This window comes from Eurosta solidaginis, chromosome 1 (assembly GCF_040869045.1).
Source record: "Eurosta solidaginis isolate ZX-2024a chromosome 1, ASM4086904v1, whole genome shotgun sequence".
Taxonomy (NCBI): Eukaryota; Metazoa; Arthropoda; class Insecta; order Diptera; family Tephritidae; genus Eurosta; species Eurosta solidaginis.
The window spans coordinates 23,826,024-23,845,605 of NC_090319.1; the positions used below are offsets into that span (position 1 = coordinate 23,826,024).

Below are 19,582 nucleotides of genomic sequence, written 5' to 3' on the forward strand. Positions count from 1 at the left end.
TTAATTCGCTCGGTGTGGTAAAGTTATGTTGTGTTATGTTATGGTAATCTTGATTTGTTACTGTTATTGTTATTACTCTTTCTGTAACACGTTCCGCTCTAATGGGTTATATGAGAAAATAATTATGCTATGTTATGTTACACAATATTATGATTGATGTGTAATTTAGGGTTATGTCATACTTTGAATAATGTGTGATGCTATTTCTGTTTTATATTTTGATTAGCAGTCTTAAGTCAAATTATTTAGTTCTCTTTGTGTTATGTTATGCCATTCTACTTCATGTTTGCTAATATAGCACCTTACAGTATATAATACCCGCATAATGCTGCGTTGTGTTTTGTTATATTATGTTATGTTTAGTTTTAGTTTTTAGTATGCACTTCTATGCCCTTTTAAGTTTATTTTCACAACAAGAACAAAAATATTATGAATTTTATACTGCAACGCTTTATCTCACCTTGCCGCAATCTAGATTTACTTACCTCTTCCAATTTTGTCCTGCGCATGCAAATCACGTATGTCCTCGCCAATTTCAATTTTATACGGTATATGCAAGTGTGATGCAATGGCTAACGGCAATCCCCAATTTTTATCTGCAACAAGAAGAAAAAACAAAATTATATAAAACGAAAAAACTAAAATGTAAATTATATAATTAAGGATGGGTTTACCACGCGAACGTCTGAAAAATCAGGGACCCATTTCAAAAGTTTTTTTTATACTCAGCGTGCTTTGCACACAGAGTAAATTAACTTTGATTCGATAATGGTTGGTTGTACAGGTATAAAGGAATCGAGATAGATATAGACTTTCATATATCAAAATCATCAGTATTGAAAAAAATTTGATTGAGCTATGTACGTCCGTCCGTCCGTCTGTCCGTTTACACGATCACCTGAGTAAATTTTAAGGAATCTTCATAAAATTTGGTATGTAGATTTCTGGGCACTCGCTATTTAAAATGAACGAAGTCGGACTATAACCACGCCCACTTTTTCGACATCGAAAATTTCGAAAAACCGAAAAAGTGCAATAATTCATTACCAAATACGGATAAAGCGATGAAACGTGGATTGGCCTTATGACGTAGAATAGAAAATTAGTAAACTTTTGGACGATGGGCGTGACACCGCCCACTTTTAAAAGAAGGTAATTAAAAGGTGTTGCAATCTGTAATTTGGCAGTCGTTGGAGATATCATGATGAAATTTGGCAAGAACGTTACTACTATTACTATATGTGTGTTAAATAAAAATTAGCAAAAACAAATAAAAACACGACCACTTAAAAAAAAAAATTTTTTTTAAGTGAAATTTAACAAAAAAAATTTTATATATCTACAATATATAAGTAAATTATGTCAACATTTAACTCCAGTAATGATATGGTTCAACAAAATACAAAAATAAAAGAAAATTTCAAAATGGGTGTGGCTCCGCCCTTTGTCATTTAATTTGTCTAGAACACTTTTAATGCCATAAGTCGAACACAATTTACCAATCCTTGTGAAATTTGGAAGGGAATATATTCTATAACGGTAACTATTTTCTGTGAAAATGGGCGAAATCGGTTGAAATCGTCGCAAATGTCAGAAATGTCGTCACAAATGGCATCACAATTGGAATCGTAGGAGACACGCATAACATCGAAGATTGAAGCACAAGAAACGCGTATGTCAGAAATGTCGACACAGATTACATCCAATATGGCATCCCAACTGGAATCGCAGGAGACACGTATAACATCCAAGATGGAAGAACAAGAGGAGCGCTTATCATTGCAGGTGGCACAAATGTCTTCACAGTTAAAAGCACAGGAAGCAAGGGTAACATCAAAGCTGGAAGCGCAGGATGCAAAAATCGCTCAATTTCAGGCAGAAGTAGATTATTTGAAGGGTCGTATGGAGCAGTTACAATTAAATCGCCCAGCTGTTTCGGCGAGTAATCCAAAGGTAAAAACACCATCCTTTGACGGGTCTGTTCCTTTCTAGGTCTTTAAACTACAGTTTGAGAAGACCGCAACAGTGAACAACTGGAATGCTGAAGATAAAGTTGCTGCACTCTTCATAGCATTGAAAGGACCAGCTGCCGAAATCTTACAGACTATTCCAGAGTACGAACGGAACAGCTATGAAGCATTGATGGCCGCTGTTGAGAGACGTTATGGAAGCGAGCATAGAAAACAGATATTCTAAATTGAGTTGCAAAACCGCCACCAAAGAGCGAAAGAGACTTTGCAGGAGTTTTCCTCGGATGTTGAAAGGTTGGCACATTTGGCAAATGCGGACGCACCCGTGGAGTACACCGAGAGGGTAAAAATCTAGGGTTTTATAAATGGCATACGGGATGTAGAAACGAAGCGAGCGACATATGCAAACCCAAAACCCACATTCGCAGAAACGGTATCCTATGCACTGACTCAAGAAACAGCGTCGCTATGGAGTAAACCAGCATACAAAGCTCATCGTGCGGAAGTGGAAAGACCAGGTTGGGTAGACACAAATTTGGAAGCACTGAAGGGATCACAACAGAAGAATGCCGGAGTTATTAAATGTTTCAAGTGCGGCAACCCAGGTCATATTGCACGACATTGCAGCAGCGGTCCCAATAGCTTCAACAATGTGGGTGGCCGTAAACGCAAAGCTGGAGGAGATGAGCAAGAGCGAGTAAGAGGGGATGTGGATGGCAAAGAACATGTACTGACTGTAGATACGGGCGCATCTCATTCCTTGATTCGATCTGATTTAGTCTACAGGAGAGTAAAGTCATTACCTGGAGCAAGGTTGCGTACGGTCACAGACGAGTATAACCAAGTCCAGGGAGAAGTGATATGTGAAGTCCTAATTGGGAAGGTCATGGTTTTACACAAATTCGTTGTGGCGGAGATCGTTGATGAAGTCATATTGGGAGTGGACTTCTTGGTTGACCATGACATCAGGACCGATATGCGGAGAAAAATTATGCGCTATAAGAACCAGGATATACCACTTAACTTTAGTTTGGAAAAAGGGTTCAGCAGTAATCGGGTACTGGTGGAGAAGACTCGACAAAGGCCACGAGATTCAAAGGTAAAGGTTGATGGAACAAATGGGCCAAACAAATCAAAACCGAAGGTACCTGTGAAAGAAACACTAGCATTGAAAAGCCCTAACGGACGTACTAAAACGAAGGAAAGGATTTCGCAGAAAGAATGCAAGGGTGGTTTCAAGCCAAGGCACACTACTGTTGTGAAGCGTCGGAACGATACTGATTATGCAAAGCAAATCCATCCAGCGCAAGCTCTACGAAGTAGTTCATTGGCCAAACAACAGGGTGTGAACGTACGGGCCCAGGGTAATGAGTAGTAAGATGAAACACTGGAATGACAAGAACTTTAATTCGGAAGGTTTCTTGGCGGGAGATTTGGTATTGTTAAACAACCCTCACCGGCGGAAAGGTGTTCCAGCCAAATTTCGGTGCAGTTGGGAAGGCCCGTACAAGGTTGTGAAGAAGATCAGTGATACCATCTACCGCATACAAAGCATTGAGAAACCACGGAGTAGTAGAGTGGTACATTTGGAGATGCAAGCGACGTTTAGATCGAGAGATTTGTCTGATCGGGACGATCAGACTTAGGTGGAGGGCAGTGTTACGAACATTAGCAAAACTAAGGGGTGATGCTATCGTCTCTAAGCCGATGCTAAGCAGTGACGTGAATGCACATCCATAGATGAATCATTATGTATCTACATAAACGAAACAATAATTGGGTCTACACATATGTACCATGTACGTATACGAGCAGCGGAGAGTCAATGCACAAACACATGCATATATCTGAGATACTCCTATAAGTATGCAATGAGAAAAACTATAAAATTGTGCAATTGTAGTTACAGCTGAGAAGTTTGAGAGCTGCTGGACTAGTAGATTCTGGAAGCGCCTAGAAGATGCGAAGGTTGAAATCAAAGAGTATAAAAAGCGGCAATTGTAGAGGCACTGGAATTCAGTTTGATTTGAGTTTCGATTAAGACGATATCTAGCGAGCAATAGCAGTATTATTTTGGATAGTAGAGTTTCATTTGAGCTATCAATCAGTTAAATATTGGAGTTATTTATTCAATAGTTTAGTGATTCGAACTCAGCAGAAGAGTGCAAATAAGGGGAATTGCAAGTAAATTCGTGACTGTATGAACACATAGAGCTTTCTAAGCCATACAGCCCTCCCACCTCCTAAATCCATAAGGAACATGGCGTCGCCAGAGCCTCGGCTGTTAAGGTAGGGTAGGTGAGGTTCGCAATTGGGTTGGAGAAGCTATATATAACGCTTGCGACCTCTTCAAAAGGTTGCGCTATACAACCCCTTGAATCAGTTTGGTATTTTAGTCGGCATTTACGACAGGCATACTTCAAAACTGATTTTCATCCCTAGAGACAGCTTACTGAATTCAGCTGTTATTCTGTCCTTAAAAAATAAAAGCCGCTTGGACTTTTATTTTCGTACTCACAAAATGAAAGTCGTTAGTTAATCATTTCTTTCGAACTAAAAAATTAAAAGTATGAAAATAATTTTTTCTGAAGGACTTATTATAAAAGGAATACAAGTTTAGGCCCCCTATGAAAAATTAAATTAAACGATTGGAATAGGCAAATTAAGGCCGTAATGGAAATAAAAAACAGAAATTTTCCACACACATTGTGAATAAAGTGTTAGCACGGAGGTCGCCGTGATGTGATGTTAGCGTGCTCCGCTTACCACACCGAAGATTTTGGGTTCACGCAGCGACAAAGCAACATCAACATTTTAGCAAGAAGTGTTTTCAATTAAAAGACAATTTTTCAAAGCCGGATCGGCCTGCGGCAGTGTTTGGCAAGCACTCCGAGTGTATTTCTGCCATGAAAACTCTCAGTGAAAACTCATCTGCTTTGCAGATACCGTTCGGAGTAAGTATTAAAGAAGAAGGACCCTTTTCGCCAAGTTTTAGGACAAACTAAAACTAGCACGACGCAAATTGGAACAGAAGCTCGGCCTTAAATCTCTACGTGGGTTATGGCGCCTTACATTTATTTATATTTAATTTTTGAAATGGTTAAATACACAAACAGAACGCGGTTTAGATTTATAAAACTCATTTTTGTTTAAATTTTTTTACACAAAACACAATCTTTAAGCTATAACAACATGTTGTACTTAATTACTAACAAGTCTTAGCATAACTTGATTATAACACCAACCCGTTTTCAAGTTGGAATGGATGCGTAGCAATTCATTTGCACAATTTTCGTATACAAATTTTATGAGTATGCAATATAAGTAGCATTTAAATTTGTTTGCTTAACAAATTGTAGACACAATCACACCCTCGAATCCGCATGCACATATATACATACACATACATATGTGCGTTTATTCAGCATACATTTCTTAGTTGGTTTAGCAAATGAATATCTTGCGGTTGGTTACTCATACGCCCTGTAGATCCACATTTATAAACATACATACACCAGCCACAGTGTAGTATTAGTTGCTTACGTGCTAATATGTTTAAGAGTTTGCAATATTGCACAAAGTAACTAAATTAGAGCTTAATTTTTATTTCCTTTATTAGCAAGCTAAGTGAAAATATGTTTTCCAGGCAGTTACATCTGCAAAGTTTAAGATGACAGCTTTAGAATGTTTGAGTTTGTGTTAATGGAAGTAAATATGTATGTATGTTGTTATTGTTTGGTATAGTATTTTTGCTTTTTCGACGACTCAAAAAAAGTGTGGTGTTTGCTTCAACATAAGGAGATGCCAATCTGATTAAGATGCAACATAGTATAACACAAAATAATGAAATGTGAAATATAACATAACATAGCATAACGAACACCGTGCAAAACATAACATAAATTAACATATGTATGCTGGTAAGCATGGCTCAGAATAACAGACTTCGAATGAGAAATGCCGTACCTAGACTAGATTCTCGATATCACCTTAGCCTAAGAGTGACTTCTGCCGTATGGAGAGTTATGGAAGACTTAACTGACAGTAATAACAACTACATTACTTTTTATCTTAATAATCCCGGTCAGACGTAGCTACCGAATGGGTCCCGAAGCACATTGTCATGGGATGCATGGGGCCATGTTACCCGCATCGTGGGATGGCCGATGGTTAAACAATAGTACCACTGCGGCGGAAGAGACGATTGAGCAGACAATGCGTTGTGTTCGTCATGCTTGCAATGTCGCAGTGCTACGGAGAGGAACTAACTTACTTACTTAAGCGGTTATGGTTGTCCAACAAACCACGCCATTTGCTTCCTTGTTGATCTAGCTTACGCCAATTGGTAATGCCAAAGGAGTTTTAAACATTTTCCATTTTAAAAAGAAGATAACAAGACATAGCATAACTTAACATTACATAGAATAACGGAATGTAACATAATACCATATAACATAACATACGTTAAAATAACGCAACATAACATTACGTAACGTAACATGACATATGTAACGTAACATAATAAAACATAACATACCATAATATAACATAAGGCAACGTAACATAACATTATGTAACGATGCCGTAGGTAGAATAAAGAAGTCGCTGACGAACTTGTGGCTGGAGATGACAGAAGTGATTTTGGCGAGCTCAAAGCGGATGAGGAAATCCTAACCATAGGAGAGTATCAAATAAATTCAAAGCCTTGAAATATTTAGGAGTAAACATTGACTCAAAATTCACTTGTAAAGAGCACCTCAGGGCTGTGGGAGAAAACGTTTCTAGGTCTAATTATACTTACAGCGCATTGCATGACAAAACAGTACTTAGCATGTGAAACATAGACCCGATTTTACTTTACGTAGCATACATAGACTCTCGCTGATAAAATCAAAAACACACGCATATAAAGTTAGTATGTAAAATATATACAAACACAAGCAAGCAATGTGGTTTACTCTGAGAGTGATACTCATTTTTCCACTCTTTGCAATAAAAGTGTTAACAGAACGAAGAGTGAGAGAGTCGCGCGCATACCGCATACATGGAAATCAAAAATCAACAGACTTTCATGCAATGCAATGTAATGCACTGCGTAGCCTAATCAAGTACACGCGAATTTCATTGAACAGATATTGTTTGTAAGAGCAATGTTGCTGTGCCCTGCTATGCTATGAAAGTATAATTGACCCTTCTAAAGTAAGTGGAGCAAAAACGAATAATGCCCAACATCGGCGGCCCAGGCGATGCTACCCTCCAGCTATAATCCAGCGTGACCAGCTCTATTGTTATATGTAGCACGGATCTAAAATGACCCACCAAAAACTATACTAGCAGCCTACTGCTCTACGAATAGCATGTGCTTATCGGACGGTATCCGATGACGCAATCCATGTTTCCAAGTGAAATGGCTGAATTGTATGGCAGTGGAATCGGTCGACTGTCTCAAGATGCCAAGAAAAGCGCAAGGTCACGAACGGTGAAAATAATCGAGCAAATGGCGCTGGACCTTGATGCTACTTTGGACTATATTAGAATATTACCAGTGGAAGCACGGCGAGCTAAAGTACCACTTCACACGGCGGTTTCAAAGAATATCTACATAAGCTTGGGATAGAGGATGATCGTTTCTCTACACACTGTGCCACCAAATTAGAAAATGCAGAACACGGAATGTATCATTGCCCTCGTTTTCATGGTAAAGACTCTCTGTACATAGAGCTTTTGGAGAGGAAGAATTTAGTTACCTGAATATGCAGACAAAATATATTGTTGGACTGCTGTGAGCAAGAGGGCCTTTCTAGCTATGACGCAATCGATGCATGCTGAAAGGGAGCGCAGAGAAATGCACATACAAAGCGGAGGCGAATAAATCATCTTTCTCTCCGTGATGTTATGCCTAACGGCGGTACCACGTGGTGTGAAGACATGAACAGGATTAGCCTGGTTTCATGAGACCATTTGACAGCAGTGCGTTAAAAAAAAAGAAAAAAAAACACAATATAACATAACGTAACATAACATAACATAATATAATATAACAAAACGTAGCATAATATAAATTAATACAAGAAACACAGATATCGCCGTTGGTATAAATCTTTAAAGTCTATAAGTGTATCAGGCTGATATATGTATGTATGTACATATGAATGGTTTTTCCTTTGTATAAAAGACAGATTATGGTTTCTTTTAGGATAAAAAGTAGGACGTTGTTGTTATTGTAGCGATAAGGATACTCCCCGAAGGCAGAGATGCAGATCCGGTACGTTCCGGTAACAAGCACCATTAAGATATTAGCCCGACCATCTCGGCAACGATTTGGTATGATCACATGGAACCTTCTGAGCAATACCGCCCTCCCAGCCCCCAGATCCATAAAGAACTTGGGGTCTCCAGAGCCTCGACTGTTTAAAAAATAGGTGATGTTTACATTTGAGTTATAGAAGCTATATATTGCGCTGGCAATCCTTTGAAAAGGTTGCGCTACAAAAGCCTTGAATTAATTTGGTATTTTAGTCGCCTCTTACGACAGGCATACCTACCGTGGGTATATTCTAGGACGCTTAACCTGCTGTGGTTTACACAGTTGGATTAGTTTCTGTGGTAAAGAATGGCAGTTATTTAGTCGAAATAATATTGAGGAACATATCACATTATTCTGCCAGTTCAACTTCTTATGTTTATGAATTGTGCTAACACCTGAAATTACTTACTTAAGTTACAATTTGACTTTGAGCTCACAAGGTAGTCTCATACTTAACCCTTAAAATTTCGTTTATCATATTCAGCCATGCACATAACAGCAAAACCGATGAATTTGCAAACCCAAATTTGTGGAAACCGCAAAATTATTATTCTTAGCCATAAAATTTAATATCCTTAATGCGCGCCATTTAGCTCCCCCACCCAAGTGCAGAAAGATGAATGGCATTCATAGACATTTTCATCGTCTGAATAAATTTTCGCAGAGAAATATGTAAAAGCATACTGAAGTTATTTTAAATCCAAATTATTAACAACATTCGTTGCTGTACACCACAATATAATCAGGGAAATTGCTATGTCTGTGTTTTGGTCAAAATGTTTTAAGGTCAATTGTTGGAATATTTAATATTTAATTAAGATAAATTAAGCAGTTTATATGTTGTATGTTTGGTACAAACTGTATGCACACATACGAATATAGATCGATACATTCTAATAGAAAGGTAGCAACCAAGCCAGGTGTTTTGTAACACCTTATTTTGAAAAAAAACCCATACTAAATGAAAGGTGAGAGAAAGGGGAACAAAAGAAAATGCTCTTTTGTGAAACTGTATTAAATTTAGTACTTTCAAGAACATTAAGTCCAAGAAGCCTTTGAAGAAAGGATAGTGACATATCTTTTAGTGGCCGATCCTGCATGTTTTATGCAAAATGCGAACTTCATTTTCTAGGGCTGCTGAATTCTCTCTCAAATGGTTTTTATAGCAGAACCAAATGTTTTGCTTAGTTTGTGTTCCCAAGGGCAAAATCAATTATAAAACGAATAAACAGCGCGCAGTATGATGCAACTTACTGAAGACTATACTTCTGCTCCAGCTGATAAAGATTATGTGGTTCCTGAGTCATTTTGTTATCTTGGGCAGCTGTCAAGCGGATCTTTAAGGCCGCATCCGTAAAATTTAACCCAATGAAGACGACTGTAGGGGTTTCCGGGATTCCGCTGGCCATTTGTAATCTACTCCTAGGCCTCGAATTAGCTCAGCAAGCGATGGGCAAACACCACTTCCTGCAGGGTAGTAAGATTTTTCTAGCCGGAAGTGGATGGCAGGAGGTCTGCAAAAATACCTGGGTTCACTACATATACTCGAAACTCCATCCTGTGTCCTGATTGTCCAGCTTTTGCTAGAATTAGGCGAACATATTTCGTTCACGTTGTCTAAGATTGAGATTGGTCTCATTCAAAGCTATATCGTTGCTACGCAACACTACGCAAAAATTCGCTAAGAAGCTATAGCTACCGTTACTTCATGCTGTATGCAAATGAGCTTCCCCTACCAAGGCAGCTACCACTTAACCTTACCTTACCTACTAATATAAATCGACGTATAAAAATATGAATAATGAGTGAAATCGAATTTAAATTTGGAGTTAGTGGTGTTGCTTAACGTCATTTGTTTGGGTACTGTATGCAAATTCCGCATAAAGAAGGGCGTTTTACAGGGTCAGCAGGAAAAACTTAGGAAAATTTTAGTCTGAGGGTACGCTATAGTTCGAGCATTCTTTGCATAAGAGTTGATGCATGATCTCTACGAACTCTTCACTCTCGCGTGTGAACAGCTCGGCGAATCGTTGCTAGGGCTTTTGCTATTCTTAAGTCGAAATATTGCTCTTCTTGATGTATCTTAGTTGGGTGCCGGAACGTGTTTTCCGTCATCAGCAATTTGGCTATCGGAATGCTTTTCTGCCCCGCTTGCTAGCAGTGCAGAAGTTAAAGACTTATATCTAGATTATCAGCATTGAAAAATATATTGATTGAGCCATATTTCTGACCCTCTATCCGTCCAACAGTCCGACCTACTGTTTTCACGATAACTTGGGCACAAATCGAGTAATTTAAACAAAATTTTATACACTGGCTTATCTGGTATGATAATAGATTTGCATTGGAAATTGGCAACATCGGACGAAAACCACGCCTATTATTTTGATATCGCAAAATTCGAGTAATGGAAAAACCGCTTTAATTTGCAACAAAGTATGTTCCTATATGTTTTGGATTTAAAGCGAAAAATAGAAGTTTGGTAAATTTAAAAAAATGGGCGTAACCCCAACCTGTTTTAAGTAATCTCCCTGTAATAATATTAGTGCCATTAATCGAACAAAATATAACGATCTTATTGAAATTTTATTTTGATATAAATTCTGTTCTCTGTAAATATGACCGAAGTCTGTTGGATAAATATTTCCATACATTTAAAGAAATAAGGGTAATCCCCACTTAAAAACTTATACAAATAGACAACATTGGTGTTAATTTGTTCTAGTTCTATAAATAGAATAAAGCAACAACACCAAGTTTCTCTGAAACAGCCTTACCAACGCATAACTTTACCATATGATGTCATACGAAGTATGGACTATGAATAAAGAAAATATGCAAAAAAGGCAATTGGGATAGGGTTTGCAACAACAAAGGCATGGCGTGGCTGAATGCATTTATAACACTTCGACTTTCGTAGGAGTGCAGGGTTCGAATCCCACTCCCGGGAGAAAAGGCTTTGAAGAGATTTAAAAAAGGTATAATGGAAACAGCTGTCGCCTTGTCCGCCCTAATGTCACGTCGTTAAAATGTTTCCCAAATTATTAAATAAATTATAAATTGCTTCAAATAAATGTTTTCATGCATTTAAAGCAATAAGGTTAATCCCCGCTTAAAAACTCATAAAATTTGAATTTAAATTGACAACGTAAGCTGTGTTATTATGGATGCTAAAAAACCTAGTTCACATATGAGGTAGGAGGAACTCAGATATATTTTTTAAATTGAGGATGCATTCATCTTAAGTTCAGGAAAGAGGCACTTTATTGTTGCAGGGGATGGCAACGCTACTAAAACTTGAGAGACCAACTTACCAAGGAGACTCATATAGTGCGAAATCTCTCATGTCGCTAGTAGGTACAACACATTCGGACCCATTATTTCACCACAAACATGTGGCTTTTAAAAATTATATGCTTTACATGCTTCACGGCGCTCTATAAAGTTAACAATCAAACAAATTGTGGATTGAAACAAAAACCCCATCACAAAAAAAATTTGGTAGTGGTAGACTTATTTAAGCTTTTCACACAGTCAATCACAGCATGTTACAGCAAGTAATGGAAGGGTCCATCCTTCCAGCTAGTATCAAAAGGTGGCCTGAAAATTGTTTGACTAGTGGGCAGGTACCGGTTACATTAGGAACGAAACCTCAAACCCTAGTAGAATTACACCAGGGGTACCTCAGTGTGGTGTCCCATACCCACGTTTGTTTAATTTTTACATATCAAAGCTCTCATCCCCACCAAAAAGCGTTACCATTTTTTCTTACGCCGATGTCTACACGATAATGGTATCAGATCCTGGCTATTCCATTGCTGCGTTATGCTGCAAAATTAACATAAATTCCCCTGCTCCCAGGTTTTTGGCCTAAAGTAACTCGGCATTCACCGGCTCTGTTTTCGGCGACCTTATTTACGACGTGAACATGGCAAAAGTCGGCAATATCAGATATACACGTGAATGATATCACGCTATCGACTGTTCGTCGAAACTGTTCGGTGAAATTGATCGAATTATGGTTAATTCCACCGAGTCCTTTGTCAAACGAACAAATTAGTTTTCATTTCAATAGAAGAGACATTGTCGCTCTTAAGTTAGCAAAATTCTGTAAAATTGACAGATTCCTAATCAATCTGATTTTTTTGTTAACACAACTTATCTCACTGGTAATTTCAACAGCGATCAACAGTCAATAAATGAGCAAATTTCAAACAGAATTTTACGCTCACTGCGATCTCTACTTTGTACTTATGCATGCTGTGTACTATATGTATGCACATATTTACGTATGTATATGGCGGCCGCCGTGGTGTGATGGTAGCGTGCTCCGCATACCACACCGAAGACCCTGGGTTTACACCCCGGACAAAACAACATAAAAATTTTAGAAATAAGGTTTTTCAATTAGAAGAAAATTTTCCTAAGCGGGGTCGCCCCTCGGCACTGTTCGGCAAGCACTCCGAGTGTATTTCTGCCATGAAAAATCTCAGTGAAAACTTATCTGCCTTGCATATGCCGCAACATAGGTACTTTCGTACAAAGCTGTCGCAACAACTTTTTTTGTTCATTTGACTACTAAAACGGTCAACTACGAATCAATGATTTGTGCGCAGTTGATTCAACATCTTGTTGCGATGGATAAAAATTGACAGAAATTTCGGTTGAATTGACCCTTATACCAGTCTTTTCTTTCAGTGTACTGACGGTCCCAACTTTCTCTGCTAGATAAATTAGAAAACACGTATATATGTTCAAGGTCGTAATTGTCCTTTATGTGGTAAACACACAATTTTTATACTCAGTTGAGCAGAGCTCACAGAGTATATTAACTTTGATTGGATAACGGTTAGTTGTACAGGTATAAAGGAATCGAGATAGATATAGACTTCCATATATCAAAATCATCAAGATCGAAAAAAAATTTGATTGAGCCATGTCCGTCCGTCTGCCCGTTAACACGATAACTTGAGTAAATTTTGAGGTGTATTGATGAAATTTGGTACGTAGGTTCCTGAGCACTCATCTCAGATCGCTATTTAAAATGAACAATATCGGACAATAACCACGCCCACTTTTTCGATATCGAAAATTTCAAAAACCCGAAAAAGTGCGATAATTCATTACCAAAGACGGATAAAGCAATGAAACTTGGTAGGTGAGTTGAACTGATGACGCAGAATAGGAAATGAGTAAAATTTTGGAACATGGGCGTGGCACCGCCCACTTTTAAAATAACGTAATTAAAAATTTTGCAACCTGTAATTTGGCAGTCGTTGAAGATATCATGATGAAATGTGGCAGGAACGTTACTCCTATTACTACATATATGCTTAATAAAAATTAGCAAAATCGGAGAACGACCACGCCCACTTTAAAAAAAAATTTTTTTAAAGTAAAATTTTAACAAAAAATTTAATATCTTTACAGTATAAAAGTAAATTATGTCAACATTCAACTCCAGTAATTATATAGTGCAACAAAATGCAAAAATAAAAGAAAATTTCAAAATGGGCGTGGCTCCGCCCTTTTTCATTTAATTTGTCTAGGATGCTTTTAATGCCATAAGTCGAACAAAAATTTACCAATCCTTGTGAAATTAGGTAGGGGCTTAGATTCTGCGACAATAACTTTTTTCTGTGAAAAAGGGCGAAATCGTTTGAATCCACGCCCAGTTTTTATACAAAGTCGACCGTCTGTCCTTCCGCTAATATCTTTACTAAACTCAGTTCACGTATTAAACCACACGCACTTTGTATTGGTATAAAAAATGGCCGAAATCCGACTATGACCACGCCCACTTTTTCGATATCGAAAATTACCAAAAACGAAAAAAATGCCATAATTCTATACCAGATACGAAAAAAGGGATGAAACATGGTATTTGGATTGGTCTATTGACGCAAAATATAACTTTAGAAAAAAACTTTGTAAAATGGGTGTGACACTTACCATATCAAGGAGAATGAAATGAAAAAGTTCTGCAGGGCGAAACAAAAAACCCTTGAAGTCTTGGCAGGAATACTGTTTGTGGTATTATATATATAAATAAATTAGCGGTATCCAACAGATGATGTTCTGGGTCACACTGGTCCACATTTCGGTCGATATTTGGAAAACGCCTTCACATATACAACAACCACCTCTCCCTTTTAAAAGCCTCATTAATACCTTTAATTTGATACCCATATCGTACAAACACATTCTAGAGTCACCCCATATCGTACAAACACATTCTAGAGTCACCCCTGGTCCACCTCTATGGCGATATCTCGAAAAGGCGTCCACCTATAGAACTAAGACCCCCGCCCTTTTAAAATACTCATTAACACCTTTCGTTTGATACCCATATCGTACAAACAAATTCTAGGGTCACCCCTGGTCCACCTTTATGGCGATATCCCTAAATGCCGTCCACCTATAGAACTATGGCCCACTCCCTCATAAAATACTCTTTAATACCTTTCGTTTGATACACATGTCATACAAACACATTCCAGGATTACCCTCGGTTCATTTTCCTACATGGTTATTTTCCCTTATGTTGTTACCATAGCTCTCAACTGAGTATGTAATGTTCGGTTGAACCCGAACTTAACCTTCCTTACTTGTTTTTTCTACAAATAAATGCAGCTGTACGAAACAATAAATAAATGAGTGGCGAAAATAAGAGGACCCACTTAGTCATCAAAGAAAATGACGTTTTTTTTCTTCATGTGAAAAACAATCGCACTATTTTTCGTACTGATATGTACGTGCGTATGTACAATTGTATATAAATGTACATATATATATATATATATATAAGTAAGTTCGTTGAACTCAATCAACCAGCGCTTGACAACAAGTACACGTGACGGGTGTGACGAAAATGATGCTTAAAGTGGAAAAAAGAGTTAAGTATACTTAAAGTATACTACTTTGATGAAGAGGACAAAAATAATACTATAACAAAAATACAAGGACAAAAATATACTATAACTGTAAAAAAGCAATCAAATGAAATGTTAAACGACTGAAGCAAACCCAGCCAGCATTTTTTGAAAATTTTGATCAAAAAATATTTAAATATCATACCCCAAGATGATTAAAAAACGTTCAAATTTAAAAGCATTTTCTGTTCGAAAATTAACGTATCGTCGGTAGAAAAATGTACCATAAATGTGACTATTCTTCAATAATTATTTATGATTCTTATTTCGAAACGCTTTTTATTCATATTTGATATCATTGTAAAATTGAGCTTGAATAGTTTTAGAGTAATATTTGACTGCTTTTCACAGTCATTTTCTGATCATATTCGTGAATATATTTCAATCGTTTTGGTTGAGATTTTTGAATCATTTTTGAATGCCATTATAATGCATTTATTCTTCATATCCCATTCAAAATAGGATACTACATAATAATCTCATTTCATCAGGGGAAGAAAGCATGCGAAAGTGAGCTATTCGAACCACAGCTAACTCGCAAACAAACTCGACCGATATACACCTGCGACTACAACATCCAACATCATTATCGTCTGCATCTTAAAATACGGATACGATACGGGATGTTGAAGCCGTATCCAGGTATGTCAAGATAGTTTCACTTACCTGGGGTTCAAATAGCTCACAACCTATGTATTGACCAATCATGTATTTTCTGGCAAGATGAAGGGGAGAAATGGTTGGGGAAATCTTCGTTCACGAGCAGCATTACATTAATTTTGTCTTGAAGAATATCTTTTGCATAAATAATAAAATTTTTATATATTTTTTCTTAGCTTATGATTGAAAAAATGTGTATGTGAAAAAAATAAAATTTTTAATGAAAAGTAAAATTTCAACAAGTATAAAATTCATTATTCAGTCAACAAATATATTCATAAAAGATTCAGAAAGCTGAATGAAAAATGTTTATAAATTTTTGATCACCTAAACACATTTGATTCAAATATGATTCCAAAATGTGATTGAAAAACTTTATTCAGTTTTTGATCGTCAAAGATAAGCATATTTGATTATTCTTATTGTTGGTCTTTATGAAATATTAAAACTTAGTCATTAAAGGACTTCAAAAATGATTCCAAAAAGTGATCGAAAAATGCTTTTTAGTTTTTCATCATCAAAAGTATTCATATTTGATTATTTATTTTGTTCAATTGTATGATAACTCATTATTTAGTCAGAAAGAGTAATCAAATTGTATTGATATGTATGGAAATTCAAAATTGAATCACCTAAATGCTGAGTGGGAATAATGACAAAACGAGTGAAATGATGAAATAAAGATGTGTGTGTAAGTTTTTGTTTTAACACAAACGCAAAAAGTACTTCTAGTTAACTTTTAGAGTTATAATGACAAAACGAAACATAATAAAAGTTAAAGGGAGGTTCCATGAGAAAGTGAACCTTGATGAGGAGATAACTTTTGTTATAAAACCGGAGATAGTGTGGAAACTAATTTTGCAAAAACCTTCAACCAACCAAAAAATATAAATTTTGACCTTTAAATGAATTCTTAATACCTGTTTTTATACTTTAAGTAAAGTGCTCTCTTAACAATTTCAATTAGGTTGAAAAAGCTGTCAAACAATTTGTGTTTAATAAAAAAAATAATTACCGTAACTCATCTTTATTTAATAAAGCTTATTGAAATACCATTTAATATAAGCTTTATATGCTTATTATTGCATCTGTCGAACAGTATTAGCTTTGCCCCACCCGTGACAGAAAAATTCGAATGTTACTATTCCAAATTTTGACGGAAGAACAGGAGCTGCATCCATGTGCCGAACTTCAAGAAATCGATACCAATGGGATGCTACTCCACCATATTTCAGGCAGAAATTCATGCAATAGAAGTTTGCGGTAGAGAATGTCTACGGAGAGGCTCATCATCGAAGAGCATCTACATTATGTCGGACAGCCAGGCGGCCTTGCGTGCCTTGCAACCCTACATAGTTAAATCTAAGCTAGTGGATGACTGCATTGAAATCCTTAATAAATTGGGATACAAAAAAAAGGTTTTGTTAGGATGAGTTCCCGGACATCAGGGACATGAAGGTTATGAACATGCAGATTACCTAGCAAGACAGGGTGCTACAGCAGCACTTTACGGTCCACAGCCCTTTTGTGGACTCACAAAAGCACACACCAGGGAAACCATAAGTAACTGGGAAATAAAAAAATTCAGTCGTCACTGGATTGACTGCCTAGCGCAAAGACAGGCAGAATTGTTTATTTATTTAATACTGTCTATGAAAGAACATTTCTTACAGACTAATAATAATGGTGTAGTTTACAAAGTAAAACATACCTACTTAAAATAATAGATTAAAATATTTGAAAAAGCTTGTTTTCCTATGGAAAAATCAAGGGAAATACTCTGAGATAGAATATTAAATTCGCGCATAAATCTTGCAAGAGGAGCATTACTGGCAAATTTAGTTTTGATTTTTTCCAATAAAAAGGATAGGTGACGCGAAGATTTCGCCTTGGAATGTTAAAAGTACTTCTTTAAAGAAGTAAGGACAATCTATGGTACCATGTATTACATTAAACATGGAAGTCAATAATAAGACTGGCCTACGTATTTCGAGAGATTGTAAGTCAAGTAGCATTATTCGGGATGCATAGGGTGGAATGGGAGTATCAAATTTGAGGGCCGTAAAGCGAAATTAGTGAACACCTTTTGAATACATTCTATTAATTTTACTTATACCTGATTATACGGCCTACAGATAAAAACTGCATATTCAAGGTGTGAGCGAAAAAAAGTTATATACAACATTTTAAGAGTATAAGGATCTGAGAACTTGGTGCAGTTCCGACGAATAAAACCTAGAACAGAGCAGGCCTTCGCAATGAAGAAATCCACATTTTTTGTTGAAAGACAGTTTCTGGTAAAAAAACTCCTAGGTCTTTTACTTCCACAACATGCTGAAGGACAGTATTATAAATGTGGTAGGACGTACTTCGAACATGCAAAATTTTAGCAAATGTCATTTTAAAAATTTTCTTTACGTTTAAAGAGAGGCTAGAACAAAGGAAGACACTATGAATTAACAGCGTTGATATCGCCCTGAAGTGTTGCTTCATCAGAGGCACCTTGGATTTTGGGGAATATTTTGAGGTCATCGGCATAAAATAAAAAAATTGCGAAGGAAAAGCAGCTACTAATGTCATTTATGAACAGAACAAATAGTAGAGGGCCTAAGACGCTCCTTTGCGGTACCCCAGAAGAAGCAATGAAAGGATGTGAGAAAACACCATCAATGGTAACAACACAACGTCTATCAGTAAGATACGATTGTATCCACTCCAAAAAGCAAGAATGGAAGCCCATATATGCTAGTTTCTCAAGTAGTACTGTATGAGAAACTTTAGCAAAGGTTTTCGAAAAGTCTTTATATACACAGTCAACCTGAAATCCAGCCAAAAAGGCAGAATTGCAGTAGTCCGTGAACACAGCTAAATTCGAGGCTGTGTACCGCCCTGGTACAAAGCCATAATGATTATCCGATACTCAACCTGGATTCTGTGAGCTGGAGGATGAAACACCGGTTCACATTCTCTGCGAATGCATTGCTCTGGGAAGGCATCTCTTCCATCTAGGTGGTGCGACCCTTACTCCCTATGTGATATGGAGTAAAAAGCCTGACGAAGTACTTAGATACATCAAAAGCCTCCATATACAAAATTAAGCTGAAATGTCTTGCACAATAGATCTAAACAAAGGTCGCAGTGCTTCCAGGCCTAATAATAGTAATACAAATTCCAAATTTTGCAAGTCGTTCTCTTATTTCAAATTTGTTATACAATGTTAGAAACTTCAAATAAATCCAACAATTCAGTTTTGACTTCATTGAAATTATTAAGGAATTAATCAACAATGAAATATGTCTCACCCGTGACAAATACGCAGAAATAATTGCTACAAATAAGTAGACACTGCTAATACGCCCTATCAACCTAACAAACATACCAACTAATTATATCCAGTATAAATTTTCATCAAAATATAACATTACTGAAGTAGGTTTTTTTATAGACCTTGAATCTGACTCAAAGTTTTAGATAATGAAATTTCTTCTAATTTTCCGTAACTTAAATTTATTTAGCCCATGAGATGACGAACCTTATTTTGAACTTTTGGAATATTATATGTACTATTAACAAGATCATCGAAGACTTTTAATTTGAATATGTCCCAACCGTGAAGAATACTGTCCCAACCGTGACAATTATATTGCGGCGAGTGTTAGCAATTGCGATGCGTCACTGTGCGGTTGGTAAGTAAATGCTATACATCAGCAGCA

The 19,582-nt window shown here is 36.9% G+C and overlaps 1 protein-coding gene across 1 annotated transcript in view; it reads right to left on the reverse strand.

Moving 5' to 3' along the window:
* Positions 1–19,582, reverse strand: part of LOC137238917 (uncharacterized) — a 224,245-nt gene that overhangs the window by 39,032 nt on the left and 165,631 nt on the right. The window contains exon 4 of the mRNA XM_067763942.1: positions 486–596. Within this exon, the coding sequence (XP_067620043.1) occupies positions 486–596 (111 nt within the window). The remainder of the gene's footprint in view (positions 1–485; positions 597–19,582) is intronic.